The sequence below is a fragment of the Desmodus rotundus genome, chromosome 9, assembly GCF_022682495.2.
Source record: "Desmodus rotundus isolate HL8 chromosome 9, HLdesRot8A.1, whole genome shotgun sequence".
NCBI lineage: Eukaryota > Metazoa > Chordata > Mammalia > Chiroptera > Phyllostomidae > Desmodus > Desmodus rotundus.
Genome location: NC_071395.1, coordinates 38003058 through 38027632, shown reverse-complemented (window position 1 = coordinate 38027632; position 24575 = coordinate 38003058). Strand labels below are relative to the sequence as shown.

The 24575-nt window shown below is 57.0% G+C and overlaps 1 protein-coding gene across 1 annotated transcript; it reads left to right on the top strand.

Moving 5' to 3' along the window:
- The first annotated feature begins 8320 nt into the window (after positions 1–8320).
- LINGO3 (leucine rich repeat and Ig domain containing 3) lies at positions 8321–20373 on the top strand. The gene is made up of 2 exons (XM_053911385.1): positions 8321–8415; positions 18425–20373. Exon 2 carries the CDS (start codon positions 18480–18482, stop codon positions 20256–20258), a length of 1779 nt encoding a protein of 592 aa, XP_053767360.1. The 5' UTR covers positions 8321–8415; positions 18425–18479; the 3' UTR covers positions 20259–20373.
- The last annotated feature ends 4202 nt before the right edge of the window (positions 20374–24575 follow it).

Sequence of the window (24575 nt, the reverse complement as noted above, 5' to 3'; positions counted from 1 at the left end):
TTTCTAGGAGCCCCAGAATCTTGCTTTCGGCCTCGATGTTCTGGCAAAGCCTGGTCACGGGTTCAGTTCAGCCAAGTTATTGAGTGCCAGCCTCGGCCCATTATGGGTACTGGGGCATTCCAAGATGACCAAGGCGTGAACCTTCCAGGCTGGGAGATGGGGACGTATGAGGCTGGAGCCTCTGCAGGGTCCCCTAGGGGCCACAGCAGAGGCAGACATCCTCTCTTCCTCCTGTGGTTCCGGGAGCATGGACTGGCCACCAGCCTTCTCAGCAGGCAGGTCCCAGCAGCCTGTCGCTGCTTCTCTGCTTCGTCCCTTCAGTGCCTCCATACACTGTCCTGAGTGGTCCCCCGAAGCAGGGCTGCCCAGGTGACGCCCTCACTTAACAGCTGTGTTCTCACAGAGAATAGTGCAAGTGGGGCCTGGGTCTCAGCCTGGTCCTGCAGCCTCTCCAAGTTCTGACCCACTTCTCACCTCCCTCAGTCCAGCCCAGGCCCGCCCACATCCTTCCCCTGCTCTTCTCAACCCAGGACCCACCCCAACACTCCCCTTAGTCAGTCCACTTGGGTCATGTCCATGAACGCCTCTCAATGCCCATCCTTAAAATCAGGGCTTTACCTGGCTGCTGTTTCATACACCCAGTGTCCCTTAGGACTCTGTCCCCCAGGGGACTGTCTCTGCTGAGAACATCTGCCTCAATCCAATTGGTCACTCAGCAGGGCTGTGGGAATTGCAGGCTGGCACCTCCTCTGCTAACTGGGGTCACGCAGGAGGCAGCTGCTGGATGGGCTCCTGCACTACCAGAAAAACACACCAGCTGGCTCCCTGCTTATCTTGGGATCTGGGCTCTGCTCTGGCCCTGCAGCATTAGCTCCAGCTGCTGGGGATTAGCTAGGCGGCAGTGGGGCCACCTCTTGCACATGCTTGTCATCCGTCCTGCCCTCTTTCCCGCCATCTGGTCCTGCCCACCTCCACCAGTTGTTTTCCAGAGGCCTCATTCAGAGCCAAAGCCTCTTAACAGCTGGGCAGTGGGGCTGCCGGCCTAGCTGTGGGAGGGTTGCACCCCCAGGGGAGGCTGTGACCTAGAACCGTGGCGTACCCAGCATGCCAACATCCAACCTTCTGTGCCTCGATGTTGGGGAGCGATTCCTCTGTGTTCATTTGACAATTGGGGGACTGGGACTTGGGCAGGGAGGCCACACAGTGGAAAGACTGAAAATTCGGGCCGCAGGTCTGTTCACTCCATGCACACAGCCTGCCCTGTCTGAGGCAAGACACAGGCTGAGACCTGAGAGCTCGGGGTCAGAGGGCCCAGGGGGTCAACCCCTGGATGGGACAGGGTGGGGAGCAGCAAGCTTACAGGCTTAGACCTCAGTAGAGCCTCTGGGCAGCCAGGGGCCGGGATAGAGAGACACCTGGTTTTCCAGCCCCCAGCTTCTGCAGCAGAGGAAGCAAGGTCTATGCCTGGTGCCCACCCTCACACCCCGCCCCACAGTTGTGCCCTTCAAGGCAGCTCCCAGGCTCCACACCACTCTCCATTCATTGCCCCCTCACCTCCCAGCAAACCGATGAGGGCAAGAGCTGCCCTCAGCAGCCACCAAGTCCGAGGCTCAAATCTCTTTCCACCACTTACTATGTGGCTTACAGGAAGTACTCCAACTTCTCAAGTTCAAGCACAGGCATTGCATGTCCACTCTGTGGCCAGGCACTAGGCACAGTTGTGTGGGGAGTCTTTTAAGAGCCCAAAGCTTTATGTTGAAGTCTAAGGGTGAGAGCGGGATGCTGTGAGGGCACAGTAGTGAGAGACCCTGACCTCGTGGGGGCTCAGGCAGAACTCCCCAGAAAGGGAGATAAAATGAGCTCCTCCTGCTGACCCATACCCCTCCCAGAGAGCCACTCTGACCTAGCTTGTGAATGACTGGAAGTAATCTGTGTGCCCACCCTGGGCATCTGCTAAGCAAACTCAGGGTCCTCTAGCAACTACAAAGTGACTTTTTACAAAGACGTTGACCTCCAGGGAAGGGAGTCTATTTCTCGCCCCTTGGAATTTGGGGGCTTGTTCTGCTGATAAGAATACAGAGCCCTGACTGGCATGGCTCCTTTGGGTCTCATCTCACAAACCAGAAGATTGTGGGTTCCATTCCCAATCAGCACATGCCTGGGCTGTGGGCGCATATGAAGGGCAACCAATGGATGTTTCTCTCACATTGATTTTTCTCTCCCCCTTTCTCCCTCTCTTCCCCTTTCTCTGAAAATAGGTAAATAAAATCTTTTAAAAGAAGAGGAAGAGCCCTGGCTGGTGTGGCTCAGCGGCTTGAGTGCTGGCTTGCGAGCCAAAAGGTCATTGGTTCGATTCCCGGTCAGGGTATATGCCTGGTTGCAGGCCAGGTCCCCAGTAGAGGGCATGCAAGAGGCAACTGATCGATGTATCTCTCACACATCGATATTTCCCTCTCTTTCTCCCTCCCTTCTAGATTTTAGAGAGAGGGGAAGGGAGGGAGAAAGCGAGGGAGAGAAGCATCAATGTGTGGTTACCTCTCATGTGTCCCCCACTGGGGATCTGGCTGGCAACCCAGGCATGTGCCCTGAATGGGAATTAAACTGGCAACCCTTTGGTTCACAGGCCAGTGCTCAATCTACTGAGCCACACCAGCCAGGCAAATAAGTAAAATCTTTCAAAAAAAGGAAGAAGGCAGAAGTGACAGTGTGGGAACTCAGAGACTAGTTTGCAAAGGGGCCTTGTGGCTTTACCTTTGCCCTCCGGAAACGCTGCCCTGACCTAAGGAAGCTGGAACAGCTTCCTGGAAGCTGGGGAGCCCTGTGGAGGAGCACTGAGGCCCCCCAAGTGCATGCGCACTAGTGAGAGTTTCAAACTTCTGGTGCACTCTGCAGGCATCTGAGGCCTCCTGAGTTAACCCAGGAGGAACTTTTCAGCCAACCCACTGAATCGTGAGAAATAATATCTTCATGCCACTAAGCTTAGGGGATGTTTGTTACACAGTGACAGGCACTAAGACTTGCTCCCTGAGGCCTGTGACAGATTACGCAGGGAAACACAAGTTTAATCACACTGATACATATGGTATGATACCACTTACTTAAAATAATAAATTAAAAATACTTTATTTTCTGTGCTTTTCAATGTACAGAGAAAGATCTGAAAGGACCGTGCTGACCCGGGACTGAAGATGGTGACCCAAGGAGTCTCTTAGCCTGTTCTCATTTTAATATTTCATAAGGAGAGATTTAATATTTAATATTTTACATTTCATATTATATGAAATTTTTAATATTTTACCAGTAGAGAAAGAGAGGCCAGAGCACGTGGGGAGAGGCAGAGACAGATTTGCAAAGAAGGGACTGGCAGGCAGAGGCAGATAAAGGGCAGCAAGTGGGAGAGGAATGAGGATATGGCCACCTGGCCAGCAACCCTGGGTCCTCACCCTTCCTGCCCTCCTGGACCCGGTATAACTCCCCGGCCCTCAGGGCGACCAGCCAGCCCACAATGCCATCTGACCCCTGCCCAGATCCTGCCCTCCAGTTCCCAGCCCACGGTCCTCTTGGGTCTCAGAACACTGGGCAGGGCTTCACCGCCAGACCAAGGGCCAGCCCAGCTGCACGTGCAGGCGGTCATCGTGGCGCTGGCTGAGAGGCCTCTAGTGTTGTCTGTGGAGACCCCACTCCGGGAGACATCACCAGAGCCCCTGGCAGCGAGGGGCAGGCAGAGAGGGGCAGACCCTGGCTTGAGCTCAGACCAGCCAGAGAGCCCTGTGACACCACCCCGACTGCAGGCCCTGGAGTCTCTGAAAGGTGGACAGGATCTTGACATGAGTGACAGTCAGCTCCTTCCCTCAGCTGCCTTGTCCCCAAAACAGCTTTTTGTAAAGGATGGGCTAATGACCCCTGACCCCTTATGGTTCACTTAGCCCTCCCCCAAGCCCTCTCATCACCCCTGTTTACAGATGAGGAAGCTGAGGCCCAGAGAGGCTGAGCAATTTTTGAAGAGTTGCACAGCCTCCTGCACCTTCTGCTCCCCACACCCTTTCTGTGCTCTAAAGCCACTAAAGCTGCCTGTCTCATGGGTGCAGAAACTGGAGCCCAAGGAGAGTGACAAAGAGAGAAGGGGAGGAATCCCTGCTTACGGCCCTGGCTTCAGGCAGGAGCCAAGAGGGAGCGAGTACTGTGCTCTCATCCTGCAGGTCCGTTCCCGCCACCAACAGCAGAGGGGAGACCTCACTGCAACCCCCAGCTCCACTGAAAGGACTGGACAATGCCTGTAGCCTGGGACCCTTTGCACAGAGCCTGGAAGTCCCCCACAGCATCTGGACATGTCGCTGTCTGTTTCCAGACCCCAGGTTCCTGGGCAGTGAGACAAGAGAGAAATCCAGTTCCTCTTGGACCCAGGTGAGAACGTGGATGTAAGAGAAAGAAGGTTCGGTGAACGGGTAACTTTACAAATTGCGGGGGGCGGGGGAGCGGGCAGGTCTTGGAGCCATAGGGATGTTGGTTTGAGCTCAGGGATGGCCCTGGCTGAGAGAGTAAGGACGCCTTTCCATCTGGCCTTCCTGCTCCCTGCTGCTCTCAGCATATCCCTCCGCGGCTCCAGGTCCTTCCAGACCCCACTGTCTGCAGGACAGGTCCCTCCAACCATTAGACTAGGAGCTAGAGGGTGGGCGGTCTGTGATGCCCAATAAATGCCGGCTGCTGAGTGAGGGCCTTCCAGTCTTTTCATGCTTTCTACCTTCATTCAGGACCCCGGTCAGCAACCTGGGGTCTCCTTACCCACCCTGCCACTCCAGCCCGCCCATCCCGGCTGGCCATGCCACGCTGACCAGAGCCAGCAGGGGTCAGAAATCACCCAGGAATGAAGAGCTGGAGGCAAAAAAACAACTCCTGGTGTGCTAGACAACCTAGAGGGATTAGCATTATTTCTATGTTACAGATATGGTGACGGGCTCAGAGAGGCTCTGTCACTAGCTTCGTGTCACACAGCAGGGACCCAGCACGACCCCAGGGTCCGGATTTGGAGCCCAAGGCCTCAGTCACTCTGCGTGCACTGTTGCCACCCAGCACCCGATGGCTCCACACCCAATTACAGGGGAGACGCCACTTGTGTGGGGCCACACCTGAGGCTCCCAGTCCACCTGCCCCCCAGCCTCCTTCCACCAGCTGAAACCACCAGTCCTGCACATCTTGTTGGAGAAAGAGGACTGGAGGAGGAGGGCTTTTAAATGTAGAAATAAATACAGCCACGCAAGGGCTCCTGCTGGCTTTCCCAGGCAGGAGGGTGCAGATGGGGAGAGCTGATAGTCCCTGCCGCAGCCCTCTCCCCGAAGGGGCTTGGGAAGCCTTCTGGGCAGGCGGCTGCATGCCTCCCCCCAGCCCCTCGCATGGCTTCTCCATCTGGAGCTACCCTCTCCTCCCAGGTGGTCTGTCTCCATAGCAACATCCCCATCACAGGTGGTTGTAACCTTGACAACCAGGTAACCTTGCCAGCCCACTGCCTGAAAGGCTCTAACTCAGGGCTCCACCCTCTTCCCACGCTTCCCTTGCCCCCCATAGCAGCATCCCGCTGGGCTGCCAAAGTGCACATTCTAGCCATTTGCTGAGCACCTACTACGTGTTCCAGGGACATGGCAGTGACCAAGACAGGAGTGGTCTTTGCTCTTGATGGGCTTACCCTGGGGACAGGTTGCAGGAAGACGCTGGCCAAGGACAGAAAGGAGAAGACAAGCAGTGGTTTCGGGGAACAGAAGGCACTGGGAGGAAAACAGGGTGGCATTTCCACCTCCTCAAAGCCCCAGAAACCCCACTCCCGGAGCGAAAGCCACCACCCTCCACATCAGTGGCTCGCTGGTTCATTCGGTCAGTGTTTGGTGCGTGCCTATCATGTGCCACAGCAGTTGTTTACAAGGGCGCACGATAGACGGGGTAAACCAGTACCTTACAGAGTGCCCGCACTGGGGGAAGTGGTGAGGGGGTAAGGATGGGGCAGAAGGAGGCAAGGAGGGAGGTGTGAGTCAGAAAGGAAGTGAGGCAGGCTGATGTCTGGGGGAAGGGCGATGCAGGCAGTGGGAACAGCCGTGCCAAAGTCCTGAGATGGCCTGTGCCCTTGGCCTCACCCTACCCTTCAACCAGGTGTCCCAAGCAATGACCACAAGCTGAGCAGAGCCACCAGCACCCTGTGGTCCCCTCTGTCATCAGGAGCAGAGTGTTTGCAGCCCTAGATGTGGAAATTGGGACTAAGGGGAGTCTCCCACAATCCCACAGCCAGGAAGTGGCAGGACCAAGATTTGAACCCAGGCCACCGTGCCGTTTAGCCCCCCTCACCCTGCAGGACTCACCTCCAGCTACCCCTCCTTGGGGAGACATCACAGCCCAGCCTAAGTCGGGCACTGAGATCTCTCTGAGTTTCCCATCCCCCTTTGCGATTATTTCATGGTTCTCTTCCACTCCCCTCCTTTGGCAAGTTCCCTTGTTTTCCCCTCAGCATCTCTCCTGCCTGGTACATAGTAGGTGCTTCATAAGCTTCCCTCTAAGACCCCCTGGGAGGCAGGCATCAATGGGAAGAGAGGGAAGCTCAAGAAAGAGAAATGACTGTCCCAAGTCACATAACTGGTCCCAGCAATGACTTCTCTGTGCAGGTCCCCAGGCTGGCTGTGGCGGTGGGGATCCCTGAGGGAGGGGCACTCACACCCTCTTTCTGCCCCTCTGGGGGCCTGGGGGCCAGGAAGGGAATCATCCCCCTCAGCCTGTGGTGGACCAGGCTTGTGGCCTCCTGGGATGCAGTTTCTGGGCCTCGGGCCAATGCGACAGTCTGGGAACAGAGCCTGCTTGAGTCACAGGTGGCTGAGCTGATGCCAGGCCACCGTCAAAGCAGCTAGAAGGACGCGGTGCCTGGGAAGGGCTGGATGGCGGCAGTGCAAGGTTACACACAAGCGACCCCCAGGGCAGCCAGGCCTGCCTTGAACCTCTCCCTCAGGTCGAATGGCACCTCTGAGCCTCAATCTGCTTATCTGTGAAATGGGAACAATAAATGTGCCAGCCTGTGGGGGTGAGGGTGCAGCAAGGAGCTGAGGGCCCTTTTAGACTGGAGACCAGCACACAGTAAGTGCTTGGTCATCTCAGCTGGGGATATTAGCATGATGGGGAAAGGCCCCGTCCCTTTCCTCTGCCCCGGAGCCACACACCCTGAAGTCCCATCCAGCCTCCCATGCCAGACTCCCTACTTCAAGCCCCCTGAATGGGGCAGCCTCCCTACTGGCCAGTGCTGAGTGGGCCCTGTCCTGGAGGGTCAGGACACCCGCTCCTGGGCTCCTGGTCCCGTGTCTGCCCTGGCTCTTTTCTGCGTGGGAGCCACATATTCCAACCTGAAAGTGGGGAGTAAGGAACCTTCACCCCAATGTCCCAAGATTCTAGAATGTTTGCTCCAACCTACTCCTTTCATTGGACAAGGCAGGCCCCCTCCTAAGGTGAGGTTCCCAGCACGGCCCCCCTGCCACATCGCCCACTGTGTGTAAAAGCAAGATTCTCCTCCAGCAAACACCCTCTGAGCGCCTGTGCACGGCACAGGCCAGGCGAGAGTGCAATGGTGAAAAAGCCGCGTTAGTCAGACAAACACAAGTTGCTACAAACTGGCCAGGGAAGCATGGAGGGAAAGGCATTCCAGCCAGGCAGAGGGAACAGGGAGTGCAAAGGCCCTGAGCCTGGAGAGAGTGCGCGTGTTTGAAGAGCAAGGTGCTCTGCACGGGGACTAGAATCACGGGAAGGAAGAAGGCCGGGTAGAGTTCAGAGGAGATCCTGAGGGCCATAGGGAGCCAGAGTTGGTTTCGGGAGACTGTGGTTAAGCTTCCTCTGGTACCCTGGTGGGGAATGGGCCTGGAGGTCTGACCTGAGTGGAAGAAGCTGGCGTAAGAGTCCAAGTACCAAGGTGGTGGAGGCCTGGACTGCGGGGCCCCGCAAGGAGGGGGCAGGTCCCAGAAGGGCACAGAGTAGGGTCCCTGCGTTTCCTGCACCGCGGTCTCAGCAGTCCCCACCATGACCACAGGGGTCCTCAGACGAGATCCAACGTGGGCAGGGAGCACACTGAAGCTCACTCACTCCCGGTCTGGGTCACCCGGCCCTGCCGCCCGATTGGCGCGCGTCCCGGCACCTGCGCGCACGTGTCCCCGCGCAGCCCGCAGCCCCGGACACCTGCCGCTGCCCGGGCACCCACACCCCACCGAGCAGGCCGCGCGCACGATCGAGCACAGCCTCGCGCGCCCCCGCCCCGAGCACTGGGAGGTTGGCAGCGAGCACGCGCTGGCGGGACTGCGCACGGCGGGCCCGGGAGGCGGTGGCGGCGGCGGCGGCTCCTGTCGGCTCCGACGGCCCCCACGCCGCAGCCCGCGCCGTGTCCGCGGCAGAGCCGCCCAGGTGAGTGGCCGCGCGGGCCCCGGCAACCCCGTTCCGCCTGCGCCCCGCAGCCCCCATCCTTGCCCAGGGGCTACTCGCCCCGCGCTTCCTTCTCGGGCACATCGCCACTCGCCAGGCCCCCGCGCCCCCCTGGAAACTTTGGGGACCACTCCCCACGCTGGGGTCCCCCGCCCCTCTACTGGTGCACCGAGGAACGAGGAGTCGGGTGGGCGTCTCTTTGGGGTAGTGAGAATGCCTTGGGGGATGTGCCCCTCTCTATGGGAGGAAGAAGGGGGCACTGGCTGGGGTGGAGGGACGGAGACAGTCGGGATGGAGGCTTCAGCCACTCTCCTTCCTGTCCATCCGCCATCGGGGTCTGGTCCAGCGGGCAGTGAGGGTGAGGGGATGGTACCAAGCTACCCGGAAGGCAAAGGGGGCTTTTCAGGTCCACACCAGGACCTGCTCCATCCCTGGGCCTGGGGACAACCCATCCTGGTAGGAGGAATTTGAGGGTGCAAGGCTGAGCCCCCTGCACTGTGGACTAGTGTCCACACAGCACCAAGGAATATGGGGAGCTTCTCTCTACCCCCTGAAGCTGGGCCTCTGGGGTTTGGTCATTGGGGCCCCTGAGCCCCATTCAACAAGTTGGGGACCGGTGGTGGGGGGGGAAGCATCTAGTGCCTCCATCCGGCCCCAAGAGCAGACCCAGCCCTGCCTTTGGAGAGCACCTTAAAACGTCTTTTTCAACATGTGCCCTGACACTAGAGACAGCCCTCCATTTCTGAGGAGTCAGAACTTTGGGGGTTTGGGCTCCAGAACCTGCATTTTTAACAAGCAGCCCCTGGTGAATTCATGTGTGCACAGAGATGGTCGAGAGCCTCTTGCTTCTGGGAGGGCAAGGTAGGAAGGGGGCATCTGGCGTCACATGGCAGCAGGCAAGGGGACCATCTGGGACTTGATGGGCCAGCAGGGCTGAAACCTGGAGCCACCCAGGTGGGCTCTGTGGAGGAGGAGTGGAGGATGGGAAGGTTATGGTGTGTGCCCCGAGGAGAATACAGTGTCCCAGTGTGGATGAGGCCATGGAAACCAGGTGTGTGAGTGGGGAAGAGTGTGGTCTTTGTCTGGAGTTTGGGCCCCGGTGGGCTGTGGGCTCATTGCCCGCGAGCAGCAGCCATGTGTGGCAGGGTCTGAGCTGGGAGACCCTGCAAGCCTACCTGGGGCTCCCCCATAGGTGCAGTGCTCTTGCTCTTATCTGGATTACGTGGGTTGGTGGGAAGGGGCCACCCAGCCATGGCACGGGGCTCAGAAAGGCTAAACCCAGCCTTTCTCCTCCTGTTGTTCCATTTCCCATACTAGCCGGTGACCCGGCAAAGGCAGCCGCTCTTGGAGCTCCAGTTTCGAGACAGACTCGAACACCAGATTTGTCTCACACAAGCTGAGACAAATGGCTGCGCGTCACGCCCAGGCCTGCTGCCACCATAAACTCGACGCTCAGTTCAGAAGGGGCCGTGCCTGCCGCTGCCGCTACTGCAGCAGCACAGCCTTGCACCCGCTCAGCCTCAGTGTGCTCGTCTGTACAATGGGGGTGGTGGCTCCTAGCCACCCCCGGACTAAGCCTGGGATCGGAAGGCGCTTTGCTGAGTGGGAATAAAAAGCAGATCTGAGGCAGCAGCTTGATTTCTCATCCCACAATTCTGTCATTCCCGGGCACCCCTGAGTCACCACCTAGTCACCAGGTGGAGAACTCTCCAAAGAAAGCTTGTCCCAGGTTGGCCCAAGAAAGCCACCCACCAGCACGCATCAATCCTGAGCCTCAGAAGAGAGCCCTCTGCCCTCCACTCTCCAGTAAGGCTCTGGGATTCAGTGGGAAGGAGCTGGCATCAGCCTCAGGTTCAAATGCTGACTCTGAAGCTGTGATGCCAGGTGAGCTGGGGACCTTTCTGGCCCTCAGTCTCCTTTTCTCCAAATGGCCTCCGTTATTCCACTCTCGGGGCTGGACTGATGGGGGAGCAGCCACAGTATATCATGGGCATCCAAAAAGTAGCTCCGGATCTAGAGGCCTCCCCTACCCCCCACAGGCTGGCAAGGAAAATGGGTCTGGAGGCCCCCAGTCCCCTAAGGGGTAACAAGGACTCACAGCAGAGGGAGGCTAATTAGGGCTTAATGAATTGTCATGGATGAGATCCCCAGGAGCACCCAGATCTAGGACACAGGATGACCAGGCCTGGGGTTGTTGGCAGTGTATCCCCAAAAACAGGCCTTGCAGGGCCCCCACCTCCCAAGTCTGAAGCTTGAATGGGAATGCTCCCAGGGCGTGCCAAACCATGCTGTTCTTGCTCCCTCAGGCCCCAGTGTGGCAGAGGAGGGGGCGGCGTGGTGGGGCAGAGGAAGGAGCAGCCTGGGGACAGAGCTGCCAAGCTCCATCATCTATTCCCCACCTGGTCCCGGCCCTCCCTGTGGGTTCAGTTGCCGCCTCCAGCCCAGACTGGTTTTGGTGTCGCCCAACGGAGTCTTCAGCATCCCCTGGCCTGCGAAGGGACAGGAGGATTTGTCCCATGTGGCCTGTGAGGGAGAAAGCTCACTCAGAATAGACGAGGTGGGTGGGAAGCAGCTGGGGTCCAAGGAGAGGGGCTCAGATCCCCTCAGCCACACTCTGTCTCCCCCTTGTGTTGAGAGCTTCTTGGCAAATTAAGACAGCTTGGGGTGGAGGAGAGGAGGGGTCCATTTCCCAGGTCCTGCCATGATGGCCAGAGTTTGGGGCCCCTCCTTAGGTAGGTCCCTCACTTTAGCTGATGCTGATAGCAGGCCCTATGGGGGAGCTCAGCCTCTTCCACCTTCCCAGCCCCTGAGGCTGGCACACGGCCCACTTCCTCTTCAACATTGCAGAGACCCTGTGAGTGTCTCCTGTGGCTGCTGTAACAAATCAGCACAAACCTAATTGGCTTAAAACAGCACAAATTTATCATCTCACAGTTCTGAAGGTCAGAAGTCCTAAACCCAGGTGTGGGCAGGGCCGGTCCTTCTGGAGGCCTGAGGTAAGGATGGTTTGGGCCTTTTCCAGCTTCTAGAGGCGCCGCATCCCTGGCTCGTGGCCCCTTCCTCCGTCCTCACAGCCCACAGCACAGCCTCTTCCAGCTCTGACTCTGACCCTCCCACCTCCCTCTGGTGAGGACCCCTCGAGGACACTGGGTCCCCAGGATAATCCAGGGCCATCTCCATCTGGAGGTCAACTCATTAGCACCCTAATTTCATCGGCACACTTAATCCCCTTGCTGCATCAGGAAACATTCAGAGGTTCTAGGAATTAGGACATGGGTGTCTTTTGGGGGGACTGTTGTTCCACTGACCACAGACCCCACCTTCCCTGTTGGTTTTCTCCATAGCATTGTCCGCCTGGGCCCTCTGTTTAACTCTCCCTTGTTTCTCGCCCATCGACAGAGTGGTGGGGGTTTGTCTGTTTTGCTCAAAGCTGTTTCCTGCTAGAACTAGAGCAGCGCCTGGCACACAACAGGCGCCCATTCAATGCTTGTGGAGTGAACAAATGAGCGGACGGACGGATGGACAGATGAATGTGTGGGGACGACTTACCCATGAGCAGAACAGGGCCCAGGACTCGGCTCCCGACCCCGTCCGGCACCCAGTGGAGTTTTCCAGAAGGATTCTGGTTTACAAAGTAACTTCTCAGCTCATTTCTCATCCCCCCCACCCCCACCCATCACCCGGGAAGGGGGCCACTCATCATGGGAGTCCCTTTGGCAGAGGAGGAAACTGAGACTCAGGGCATTGAAAGTCTCCGCCCAAGGCAGTGGGGCGGGCCCCGATGGGGACCCCGGAGTCTGACTCCAGACTCTCGCTGCCTCTCCGCTCCATGCAGTGGATATGACCAGGCCCTGGAGACCCGTCCCTGTGCATAGTGGAGACAGAGAGAGGAATAATTCAGTCCTCGTTCTCATAACATCGCTGTCCAGGGAGGACACAAGGCTTTCCAGGCTCAGGTGACACAGGGTGATAGGGTCAGACCATCTTCAAGCTGCAACTCAGAAACCTCACGCTCTTGCTCAGAGCCCCCTGTGCCGCCCCCCGCCCTCACAACTGAGCCTGAACACCTCGCTGTGGCTGTAGCGCTGTGTGTGGTTTCGCCCTTGCCAATCCCAGCTCCCGCCCCAAATTCAGCCCCGCCCCACCGCGGCCTCTCTGCTCTTCTGAGCGCGCTTATTCCCATCTCGGGGCCGTTGCCCTGGTGGCTGTCCCCACCTGGAGCACCGTGTTTTGGGGCTTTGGCCTGTTGGATTCCTGTCCCCCATTTAGGTCTCAGCTCAGACCGGCCTCCCCCAACCTGCTGGACAAAGCATGAGACCGAAGCAGGCCTCCGCTTTCCCCAAACCAGCTGCTTTGTGTATTTGTTTCCATGATTCTCGCCTGCTTTTCCACTCGACACGTTGCTCGCCAAAAGAAGCCAGGCAGAAAAGTCACACAGTGTGTGATTCCATTTATGGGACACGTCCAGAACAGGCACAGGAAGTGGGATAGTGGTTGTTGGGGGGCTGGGGGAGGAGGATGGAGACTGTTAATGGGGGTGGGCTCCTTTTGGGAGGTGATGGAATGTTCTGGAACTAGATTGTGGTGATGGTTGCACATATCTATCATTGTACTAAAAACATTGACTTGAACACTTGAAATGGGGAAAACATTCACCCCACGAAGGCTGAGATGCGACTGTGCTCAGGGCCCTGCACAGAAGGAGAAAGAGAGACCTGGTGTGTGACCAGGTAGCAAGGTGTCTGTGTGTGGGCTGGCCCCCCACCTGCTCCGGACAGGCCCCTGCCTCCTGCCTGTAGTGACCACAGCTGCCCTGCCAAAGGTTTCCATGGCCTCCGCTGTGGCTCGTCGTGCACGGCAGTGAACCTCTGCCCTTGAAACACGTGTTGTCTGTCTACCCAGTCCTTCCCCCTGGGCTGGAATGGAGGAAACCCAGGCCCAGGCCAGTCCCCGAGGCTCCTCTGCCCTTGTCCATGTCACCGTAAGCTCGCTGACCCCAAAACTTTCTGTGGGTTGGGAGGAGGGAGTCTTCTCTGCCAAGGGCAGCTCTGAGGCCTCACAGTTCTGCCCGACTGGCACAGGGCAGGCTCCTGGGTCTGCAGAGCCAGCAGAAGTCAGGGTCCCACGGAGGACAGGGCTCCGCTATCCCTGGGACGGCCCTGGAGTAGAAGGTACAGAGTTCTGGGTTTGAGTCTTGAATCTGCTTCTCACCAGCTGCGTGACCCAGGCAAATCACCTCCCCTCTCTGGGCGTCTGCTTCCCTGTCTATAGCACAGGCTGATAATCAGCCTATTTCTTACTGGGGACGCCTGCTCTCTGCCAGGTCCCCTCTTCAGCAGGGGTCTTACCTGGGGAAATCCCACCTCCAGGGTCGTTGGGCCATGTTTGGGAACATCTGTGGTTGTCCCACTGAGGATGCTCCTGGCATTGAGTGGGTGGTGCCAGAGCTGCTGCTCAGTGCCCCGCAGCGCCCAACACAGCCGTCCAGAGAGAGTGACCCGGTCTCTGTGTCAGCGGTGCTAAGGGATGCTAGGGGAGAGACCCTCACATGCCCCAGGGCCACTCTGCAGAGGGGAGTGCTGAGGCAGGAGTCAGAATGTCTGTTGAGGGCTGGGGTATGAGCTGGAGTCTGTGCCGTCAGGTGGGCCAGTCTGGTGGAGGCAGGAGAGGCAGATGGGGGTGGATCCAGGCACTATCGGAGGTGGAGCTCACGGCACCTGGAGACCTGGTGACAGGTTGGCTGGGTGTGTGAAAGAGGACATTTAATGATTCCAACCTGTGGGGGTTGAGGGGGCGGGGATCACCCCTGCCTGCTGCCAGGGGTGAGGTTGGGTGCTGGGGGCCTCCTGGGAGAGGTCAGGGGTGTAACTGGGTCCCATGCCTGGAGCTCAGAGGAGACGTGGTGGCTGAGACACAAAATCAAGAGTCGTCAGTGAACGGTGGTGTTTAGTCCTGGGAGGACAGCAGGAGAGGCCTCAAGTGGGTGGCAGGTCTCTGGGGATGCAGGGGTTCTGGAGGGCCCTAAAAACTTAGCCCTGCAGAAGGAGGACTGGAATCCAGACCCCCATCCTTGTTGGGAACCGGGAGTCCTGGCTTTCTAACTCCACCGTAAGACTCAGCCCTCCAGGGAGAGGACCCAGGTTGGGGGATTCCTTGTTTGCCTGGGCCGGGGGCAGGGCAGCCCTTTATCATCTGAGAGTGGCAGAGCCTGAGGGGCACTCAGGCATCTTGGTGTGGTCCCCTCGAAGCGCTCCACCTGAGACCACCCTCCTACATGCTCTCCCACTTTCAGGCCTGGCCAGTGTTGGGGAAAGTGAGGGAATGGGGGTCCTGCAGGCAGAATCGAGTCCCCGCGGTTCCCTCGCCAAGAACCAGTCCTTCTCCCAAGGTAGGGGAGCCAGAACCATAGGGGAAAGCATCAGAAGCTCTAGCCCAGCTGCAAGTCACCTCCCTGTGCTCCCCAAGCCCCGCAGAGGAGATGGCAGGGCCTTGCCTGCGGGAGAGGTTAGACTTGACAAACTGGGTCACAGCTTGAGTGGCCTCCCGCCTGCCCCATGGACCAGCTGTCCTCTCAACCTGGGAGTAATTATAGAGCTGGAAGTCCAATGCCCCAAGGGTTCTCTTTTCTCTTGACAGGCTGGGTCCAGAAAGGGTGTGTTCTGCATTAGGGGTCACACAGAAGCCCATTGAACCGAGGTCTCCCGCCAGCCTCTCTGGGACCGTATCGCAGTAGCAGTGCCCAGCTCTTCCGACCTTTCGTCACTTGAGAGCTTCCTGATTTTGTCCTTACCCACGTTCTCCGGCAACGGCTTTTTAAATTATTTCCAGCTTAAAATGTTTTGAAAGTTCCTTCTCATCTCTCTGACAGCAGCATCCACCTCTCAGCCTCTGTGCCTGAACTGCACGGCCACCCTCACTGCATTGTCTGCTGCTGTGCCCTCCATGGACTGCCCTTCCCGCTGCCATCTGCTTGGCTCTCTTTCTCCCCTGAGTCTTTGCACGCACATCCCTTTCCCAGTGAATCAGATCACTGCGATCCCTCGACACCTGCCATCACCCTTTCCCAGACGTATTTCTCCACGTATGCACCCGTGCCAGGAGAGGCTGTGTTATAGCCACCAGATGTCCCTTATATCCCAGCAGCTGACTTCTTTGCCTTCTGTGCTCTGTGTCCCCAGCACCTGGAAAGTGCTCGGCACCTGGCACCTGTTTGTTGACTGACTGATGGAGTAAATCAATGCATAGGGGCACCAGCATTATGGTATCTCTGTAGGTGATAAAAAATTGGTCCAGCCAAAACAGAACTGGATGAGCTACCAGGACCCTGTTCTGGCTCTGTAAAAAAAAAAAAAAAAAAAAAATTACTCAGTGTTACCTCTCACTTTTCCTTGAGACTTTCCCTGCCACCTCTGATGTGCCCTGTGAACTTGAGCTGGTGACTTGAGTTGCTTTGAGCTTCAGTGTTCCAATCTGTAAAGTGGGGGTGACAGCAGCACCCCATGAGGTTGTTGTTGGAATTAAAGGAGCCAATGCAGGTGGAGCCCTTAGCCCCAGATTGGCGCAGAGCAGGAACTGTAGAAGTATTCACCGTGGTGGCGATGATGCTGATGATGATGCATTAAATCATCATGCAAATGATGAGGGTTTAAACAGCATTTCAAGAAGACTAAGGTGGGGACATTAGTACAGAGATTAACCACTGACATTGGGGGTGAAACTCAAATAAAATCATGGAGAGAACCAGGCAGGGAAGTGTTCCAGGTTTCTGGCACAGCACGTGCAAATGTCCTGAGGCAGGACTGTGCCTGGCATGCTGGAGGAACAGTGAGGAGGCCTGTGTGGCTGGAGCAGAATCAGCAAGGGGGAGAGAGGGAGAGGTTGTGACAACAGGGAGTGGACGGGGGCAGGTTGTTCAGGGCCTGTGGGACCCGGGAAGGCTTGGAATGTTACTCCAGGGGTGTGAAATTCTCTCCTGCGGAAAGGACAAGCCTGGCAGCTCTGCCCCACAAGGAGTCTGTATTTGGGAGGCTGAAAAATATCAGCTATTTCTTCCTGGAGACAGAGCCAGGGAGGTCCGACTCTTCCAGAGCAGGCTGCTGAGGTCCTGTCCCCCATTCCTGGGCAAGGGGACAGTTTCCCTTGACCATAGGGAGCAGCACAACAGGGAACTGGGAGTGACGTCAAAGCCAAGAGCAGGTTTAAGGTAGGCATGAGATTGGCTGCTGAACAGGGAACCATCCATTCTTGCTGTCTTGTCCCTCCCCCCGGAACACATCCTCACCAGGTGCTGTCCAGGGCAGCAACATGGGAGAGAATGACCTTGAAAAACAGCCCCGGAGAAGGATTATGTTTCTCGTAATGCCCAGGTTAGGGTTAAGACTATTGTGGTGGGAGGGCACAACCAGCCAGCTCTTGCTCCTTTCCCTCAGCCTCCTTACTACGTTCCCCACTGGGTTCCTCAGCCTCCTCATGGTGTGACCACATTCTCAGCTATGGAGGCTCTCTTCCTGCCCACTCACTCCAATCTCTGCCCCCGTCTTCACGTGGCTCTATTCCCTCTGTGTGTATCTATACATGTGTCCAGATTCCCTTCTTGTTATAAGGACACCAGTCATTCCACTAGGGCCACCCTACTCCAGTATAACCACATCTCAACTAATCACATCTGCAAAGACCCTGCTTCCGAATGAGGCCGCATTCATAGGTACCAGGGTCAGGACTTGAACATATCTTTTTAGGGGACCCAATTCTATCCACTATGGAGTCCAGCTAGTGTGTCATCTTTCCTGGTCTGAAGTCACCTCTTCGTCAGCCCCGGTCGCGGTGATCATCCCTCCGTGCTGCTTCTCCTCACAGCCTCTGGTCTCGTTACCTGTGGGGTTTCCCTCCTCATTAAACTTTGATTTAATGGGTCCTAAAATTCTGTGACAGATTTTTGGTCAAGTTGTTTTCCTTAACAAGTACTGAGAGTCTGGAATGCGTTGACGTTCATCAAGCAGGTGCCGTGTCTCAGGCCATTTTGGCTCTGATTAAGACACCCTAGAGTGTACACCCAGTGGGAGGAGAAACAATGGGAAGGGTTTTAAGATGTGCTATGATTTCGTGTGATGGTCGGCCTCGCACAGACGGGTAACGGAGGGAGGACAAGATGGGTGGGGGACCTAGTAAGAACTCTGGCGGAGAGAGGGGGCATGGAGACCACCGGTATCCCCACCTGACCAACACGAGCCCCCAGAGAGCAGGATCTACAACCCTTGTTCTTCAGCGGATTCAGAGCCTGCTATATACACACACTAGGCACTCAATAAATGGGGAGGTTTGGGGCACCAAAATGTTTTACATTATATTTGCATGATTTTTCTCCAGTTTGATAAATGCTTTCTTTCGTCATTTTTTTAAATTGAGAAAAATTCACAAAACATAAAATTCACCCATTTGTTACACAATTCAGTGGTTTTAGTATATTTACAAGATTGTGGAACCATCACCACTATCATATTCCAGAACATTCCATCACCCCCAAAGGAACTCCCCATCCCCTTCCCAGCCTCTGACAAGCATGAACCCGCTTTCTGTCTCTGGATGTGCCTGTTCTGGACATGTCACATACATGGAATCACACACCCTGTGTGGCCTTTATGTCTGGCGTCTCTCACTGAGCACCATGTGTTCAAGGTCCCTCCACGATGTGGCGAGTGTCAGAGCGTCACTCCTTTTCATGGCCGAGTAATATTCCACTGTATGGATGGACCACCTTGTGTTTCATGCATATATGAACACGTGGGTTGTTGTTGCCACTTTTTGCCTAATAGAATGCTGCTGCTGCAGACATGGGTGTACAGATTTTTGTGAGGTTGTGTGTGCTCAATCCTCTTGGGTAGAACCCCAGGTGTGGGACTGCAGGTACCACGGTGGATAACGGTTCAGGTGAGCACTACTAGGGCGGGCCAAGGAGGCAGAACTCAGGTGCTAATGATGCCCCCGCCCCCAGGTGCCCATGAGGATGTTGGCGGGGCCCTAGGCCCAGGTTCCCTAGGCTCCGCACCATGACCTGCTGGCTATGCGTCCTGAGCCTGCAGCTGCTGCTCCTGCCTGCGACGCCGCCCCCGGCGGGGGGCTGCCCAGCTCGCTGCGAGTGCACAGCGCAGACTCGCACAGTGGCCTGTCCCCGGCGCCGGCTGACCGCTGTGCCTGACGGCGTCCCGGCCGACACGCGCCTGCTGGAGCTCAGCCGTAACCGCATCCGCTGCCTGAACCCAGGCGACCTGGCTGCTCTACCGCTGCTGGAGGAGCTGGACCTGAGTGAGAACGTGATCGCGCACGTGGAGCCCGGCGCCTTCGCCAATCTGCCGCGCCTGCGCGTCCTGCGCCTGCGCGGGAACCTGCTTAAGCTCATCCCGCCGGGGGTCTTCACGCGCCTGGACAACCTCACGCTGCTGGACCTGAGCGAGAACAAGTTGGTAATCCTCCTGGACTACACCTTCCAAGACCTGCGCAGCCTCCGCCGGCTGGAGGTGGGCGACAACGACCTGGTGTTCATCTCGCGCCGGGCCTTCGCGGGGCTGCTGGCGCTTGAGGAGCTGACCCTGGAGCGTTGCAACCTTACGGCGCTGTCGGGCGAATCTCTGGGCCACCTACGGGGCCTGAGCGCCCTGCGGCTTCGACACCTGGCCATCGCTGCCCTAGAGGACCAGAACTTCCGTAGGCTCCCCGGCCTGCTGCACCTAGAGATTGACAACTGGCCGCTACTGGAGGAGGTGGCCCCGGGCAGCCTGCAGGGCCTCAACCTCACCTCGCTGTCGGTCACCTATACCAACATCACGGCTGTGCCAGCCGCCGCGCTGCGCCACCAGGCCCACCTCACCTGCCTCAACCTGTCGCATAACCCCATCAGCACAGTGCCCCGTGGGTCCTTCCGCGACCTGATCCGCCTGCGTGAGCTGCACCTGGCCGGGGCCTTGCTGGCCGTGGTGGAGCCACAAGCCTTCCTGGGGCTACGTCAGATCCGTCTGCTCAACCTTTCCAACAACCTGCTGTCTACACTGGAGGAGAGCACCTTCCACTCGGTGAACACGCTGGAGACCCTGCGCGTAGATGGGAACCCACTGGCCTGCGATTGTCGCCTGCTGTGGATCGTGCAGCGCCGCAAGACCCTTAACTTCGACGGGCGGCTGCCGGCCTGCGCCACCCCTGCGGAGGTTCGCGGAGACGCGCTGCGCAACCTCCCTGACTCTGCGCTCTTCGAGTACTTCGTGTGCCGCAAGCCCAAGATTCGCGAGCGGCGGCTGCAGCAGGTCACGGCCACCGCAGGTGAGGACGTGCGCTTCCAGTGCCGCGCGGAGGGCGAGCCGGCGCCCACTGTGGCTTGGGTGACGCCCCAGCACCGGGCGGTGACCGTCGCCAGCGCCGGCCGGGCGCGCGTGCTGCCTGGGGGCACACTGGAGATTCGAGACTCGCAGCCGCAGGACAGCGGCACCTACACGTGTGTGGCCAGCAATGCGGGCGGCAACGACACCTACTTCGCCACACTGACCGTGCAGCCCGAGCCGGCGACCAACCGGACCCTGGGCGAGGGCCGCAACGAGACGCTGGCGGCCACGCGCTTCCCACTGGACCTCACCACCATCCTGGTGTCCACGGCCATGGGCTGCATCACCTTCCTGGGCGTCGTCCTCTTCTGCTTTCTGCTGCTCTTCGTGTGGAGCCGGGGCCGTGGGCAGCACAAGAACAACTTCTCCGTGGAGTATTCCTTCCGCAAGGTGGACGGTCCGGCCGCCGGTGCTGGCCAGGGAAGCGCCCGCAAGTTCAACATGAAGATGATTTGAGGGGTCTCGGGGTCGACTTCTAACTGCACTTGTCGGGGCTGCGGGCTCCTGGCCAAGCCAGGAGATTCAGTCTCTGTCCCCACCAGCCCCTGCTGGCCTGTCTGATGACACCTATGCATTCTCCAGAGGAGTGGCTGTAAGCTGACTCCTGACAGAACTTCCTTTTTTTTTTTTTTTTTTTTTTTTTTTGTAGAGACCCAATTACAGGACTTTTTTCATCAGTATGTGTCTTTCTGCAATTTCTCAAGCGTTTTCTAAAGGTTTTCCCCTATCTCTCTGGCCCTGAGTGGTCATTGAGCTACCTGGGCTCACAGACCCTAGGGTCCTCACACTTAACAGTTCACACCTGGAGGCACACAGCTGCTGCCCCCAGAGCCCCCTGACAGCTCAAAGTGGGGAAGATGCCCCCGGAACGCTTGAAGGGCACACTAACGCCTATGCACTGCTCACACCTGTGCACCCCACACCTCACACCCAGCACACATGTATTCATGCCCAGGACACAGATGCGCAGTTCTAAAGTGGAACACACACACCCAGCACCCAGCTGACACTAAGCAGGTGCCCCAGGTTCCAAGGCTAACAACGAGCACTCAGGGCTCTTGTGAGACACAGCTCGCACCTGGGATAAGCAGCCCACATTTGGAACACAGCCAGCTCACACCCCAGTCACACGTAGCTCACACCTGGGACACACCATACTCCTGCTCAGCTGGGCAGCTCTGGGGGTATCTTGGGGGCTGGACTAAGATCTTGTTAAGCTAGTCAGACTCACCCTGAGGGTGCCCAGCATGCTAGGTGGTCCCTGACATGCCAGCCCCACCCGCACTCCCAGACTCACTCCCACCAGGACCCACTAGCCACTAGGAGAAGCCATTTCCCCAGGTTCCTCCACCACCCTCAGAGATGCCACTTGGTTATCGAGCCCACACCATGCCGGAGGGGCAGCTTCCCTGGCCCCTGGCCCAGGAGAATAACTCCTGGAGTGTCCTCCAGCAAGCCAGCTGCAGTGACCTTCAATTCTGAGTCTACACTACCCCTGAGCCAGCCCCGTGTCCCACTGTTCACCCGGGGAATGAGACTGGAGAGAGTGGGCGGCTGCCAGGCACACTGCCTGGGCGCCGCAGGGCAGCAGCGGACAGCAGGCCAGGACAGGGTTTAGGCTATGAGAGGCCTGGACCTGGTTTGTTGAGAAAAGGTGACAGAGGCACCTTGGTGTCTGCAACTCTAGGTGCAAAGAGAAGAGTCATAAGCAGACTAGCTCAGGTTAAGGAAGTGTTTCCCCAAAGTCACTGCTCCGTTGCTCTCAGAGAGTGAGTTCCCTGTCACTGGAGATAAGCGAGCAGGAGCTGAGGTACTGCAGAAGTATTCAGACACCAGACAGGGCCTGCCCAAGGCCCTGCCTCCCCAGCCTGGCTCTTGCCCCCACTCTCTCCCACCGCTGGCAGCAGAGGTGGGGAAGCGCCACGGGAGACCTGTGGGGCCCAGCTTCAGCCAGAAGGGGGCTTGGCCTTGAGCCAGGTTAGGACAGTGCTCTCAATGACCTTGGAGGAAGGCTGAAAGCCAGCTGTGTTCCCGTCCTGCTGTATAGTCTTGGTCAGTGACCGAGGACCACCTGAACTCTGGGAAATGGGCCTGTAAAACCCATTGCTACAAGTGTAGGGGCTGGACCGGTGGACAGGCTTGATGGTGGACTTGAATCCTGGATCCCTCAAGACCATCTGAGATGAGACAGAGGGAAAGCCAGGTCAGCCCTGGAGGTTTTGAGCAAGGATTCAGACAGAACTCGGAAGGGGACATTGGCTGTTGTCTCTGGGCTGTGGCTGAGAAAAGCAGAGGCCCTGGCCTTGCCCCAAGGTGTGCACAAGGGCCGGCATTGGGGGGGTGGCGGGCCACTGGCCATGGCCAGTCAGGGTGGGGGCTCCGTCTCAACCCTCTTGGGAGAGAGAATCAAGGGGGTGCCCAGCAACCTCACAACCCACATGAGTTGGGCAACTAGTTTTTTCTCTTAGCACTTGCCTGACCTTGGTTGCCATGACAACCCTGAGGGCCTTTCAAACGACATCCAAGTGCCTTTAGTGTCATCAAGAAGGGAGAGGGGTCTGTTCTCAGCAGTGTTAGGGTTTACAGACCATCACACATAGTGGAACCTCCCAGCCCCCTCTGCCTGCCCCCTGTCCCAACAGGAACCAATACCGTCGCCCCCCCACCCCCCACCACCAGTCTCCTTGCTGTATTTGTTTGGAATCAAATAAAAATGAAACCAATTTAATAACAAACCTCTGATTTTAAAAAAAATGTATGGGAGGAGTGGGGGCAGAAAGTAGGGACGAGAGATAAGGGTCTGCCGGGGTCCCCCAGGGGAGCTGCCTGGCTCCAGCCCCAAGGCTGACTGTGAGTCTCGGGGTGTTTGCGGAGAGGGAGTGAATGGTGAAGAGTTACAGGCTGCACTTCAGGAGCACCCGTGCTGCTTCCAGTGCTGCTCCCCTGTATCAAGGCCTTTCATGCTGAGGATGACTCTGTGAGCTGGATCCTGCTATGATCCCATTGTATAGACAGGCCACGGGACAGTCAGAGGCTGGAGGGCATTTGCCCAGAGTCTCCAGCGAGGGAGAGGCAGGGGCTGAGAGGGGTGGTAGAACCTGGTTGTCAGAGAACCCTCTACCCCAAGTTTCCTCTGGGGGCAGAGCCAGCAATGGGGAAGAAAGGAGAAGGGAGGTGCAGCCCACCCCCTCTGCACTGTGCCTCTGGAGCTGGCGGCTTCCTCCCCCAGAGCTTGGTGGTGGTTTCCTGTTTGAGGGGGCCCATCCATCACCTTTCCTGTCTCTGGGAGCTCTGGGAAAAAGGCCGGCTGCCCTGGGTGCTTGATGTGATACTAGTAAGTACTTCATTCTCACTGTGACCTCCACCTGATAGATGGGGAAACTGAGGCACAGAGTCTGGTGTTAGGAAGCCTGTGCTCTTTTCGGAAGGAGGTGGACCAATTCAGAGCAGTCAGCAGAAGCCATGGTCAAGGGCACTCCAGTGTTGCTCTCTGGGCCTCAATTGTCCCCATTTAAGAATGAGCAAAAGGTTTCTTTTCTGCCCTGTGGGAGCAAGAAGCAAAATAGGCACATGTCAGGGGCTGTGGGGTGAATGCTCCATGACTGATTTCAAAGAAGTCAGGAAGTGGGGGTGCGGGCCATGGGCAGAGCCAGCAGTGGGGACAAATGGAGAAGTGAGGCCCAGCCCACCCCTCCCCGCTGTGCCTCTGGAGCTGGTGGCTTCCTCCCCCAGCGCTTGGGGCCTCATTTTCCCTGTTCCTCCTGCAGCAAAGGCAGGCAAAATGATTGCCTCATGTGCCTCAGTTTCCCCACCCACAGGGTTTGCTGAGTCCCTGGTTCAAACCGGTAGAAGATCCGGAATTTTCCAGTCCTGTCTAATTCTTGGGGTGGGGGGAAAGGAAGTCAGATGATTCCTTTTTTTTTTTTTTTTTTTTTTTTTTGAGAAGAGAGATTTCAATTATTCAGTGTTTTCCATTTTTAAATGACGGATGTAGAAGTATAAGCCAGGGCCTCTTCCCGCAGACATTTACCATGTGAACAGAGAACAAGACAGACACCACTTAACGGAGGCAAATAATTCCAGGAGATAAATATATGTGTTTTTGCAAATACAAGTTCTCACTCAAATGTGTTCCTAAATACTGACTCCGTGGTGTTTCAGCTATATCCCAGAGGGCTTCGGGGTGTCCAGGTGTGAAATAAACCCTATTACTAGGTAAAAACTAGCGGTCCATGTAGTCAAGAACCTTTGCAGAGGCATCAAAAGAAGTGGTAGGAAGAGTAGAGGGACGTATCAGATACACTTTAATTTATAAATGTATCCAGTTTGAAAGCACTATGGGGAATCTAAGAAATCCCAGCTGTCAGCCCTGACTGGTGTGGCTCAGTGGATTGAACACCAGCCTACAAAATGAAAGGTCGCTGGTTTGGTCCCTGGTCAGGGCACATGCCTAGATTATGAACCAGGCCCCTGGTTGGGGCTGTGCAAGAGGCAACCAGTGACATTTCTCTTCCTCCTTTCCCTTCTCTCTAAAGATAAATAACTAAAATCTCTTTTTAAAAAGGAGAGAGAAAGAAATCCCAGCAGTCAGTGAATGGACTTTTAAACACCCATTACACCTGCAGGCTTCATACCCACCCACTCAGGCCGCTTCTCTGAGTGGGTGCACCGGAAGTTAATGTCTCCTGTGCTGGCTTCCTCTGTCTCAGCTTTCACATCTTCAGTCACCTCTGTCAAAAGACAAATATAAGTAGTTGTGAAGTGTTCAAACCC

What these genes read in the sequence shown, in the direction of transcription:
- LINGO3 (XM_053911385.1), top strand. Translation starts at nt 18,480, where the DNA reads ATGACCTGCTGGCTATGCGTCCTGAGCCTGCAGCTGCTGCTCCTGCCT.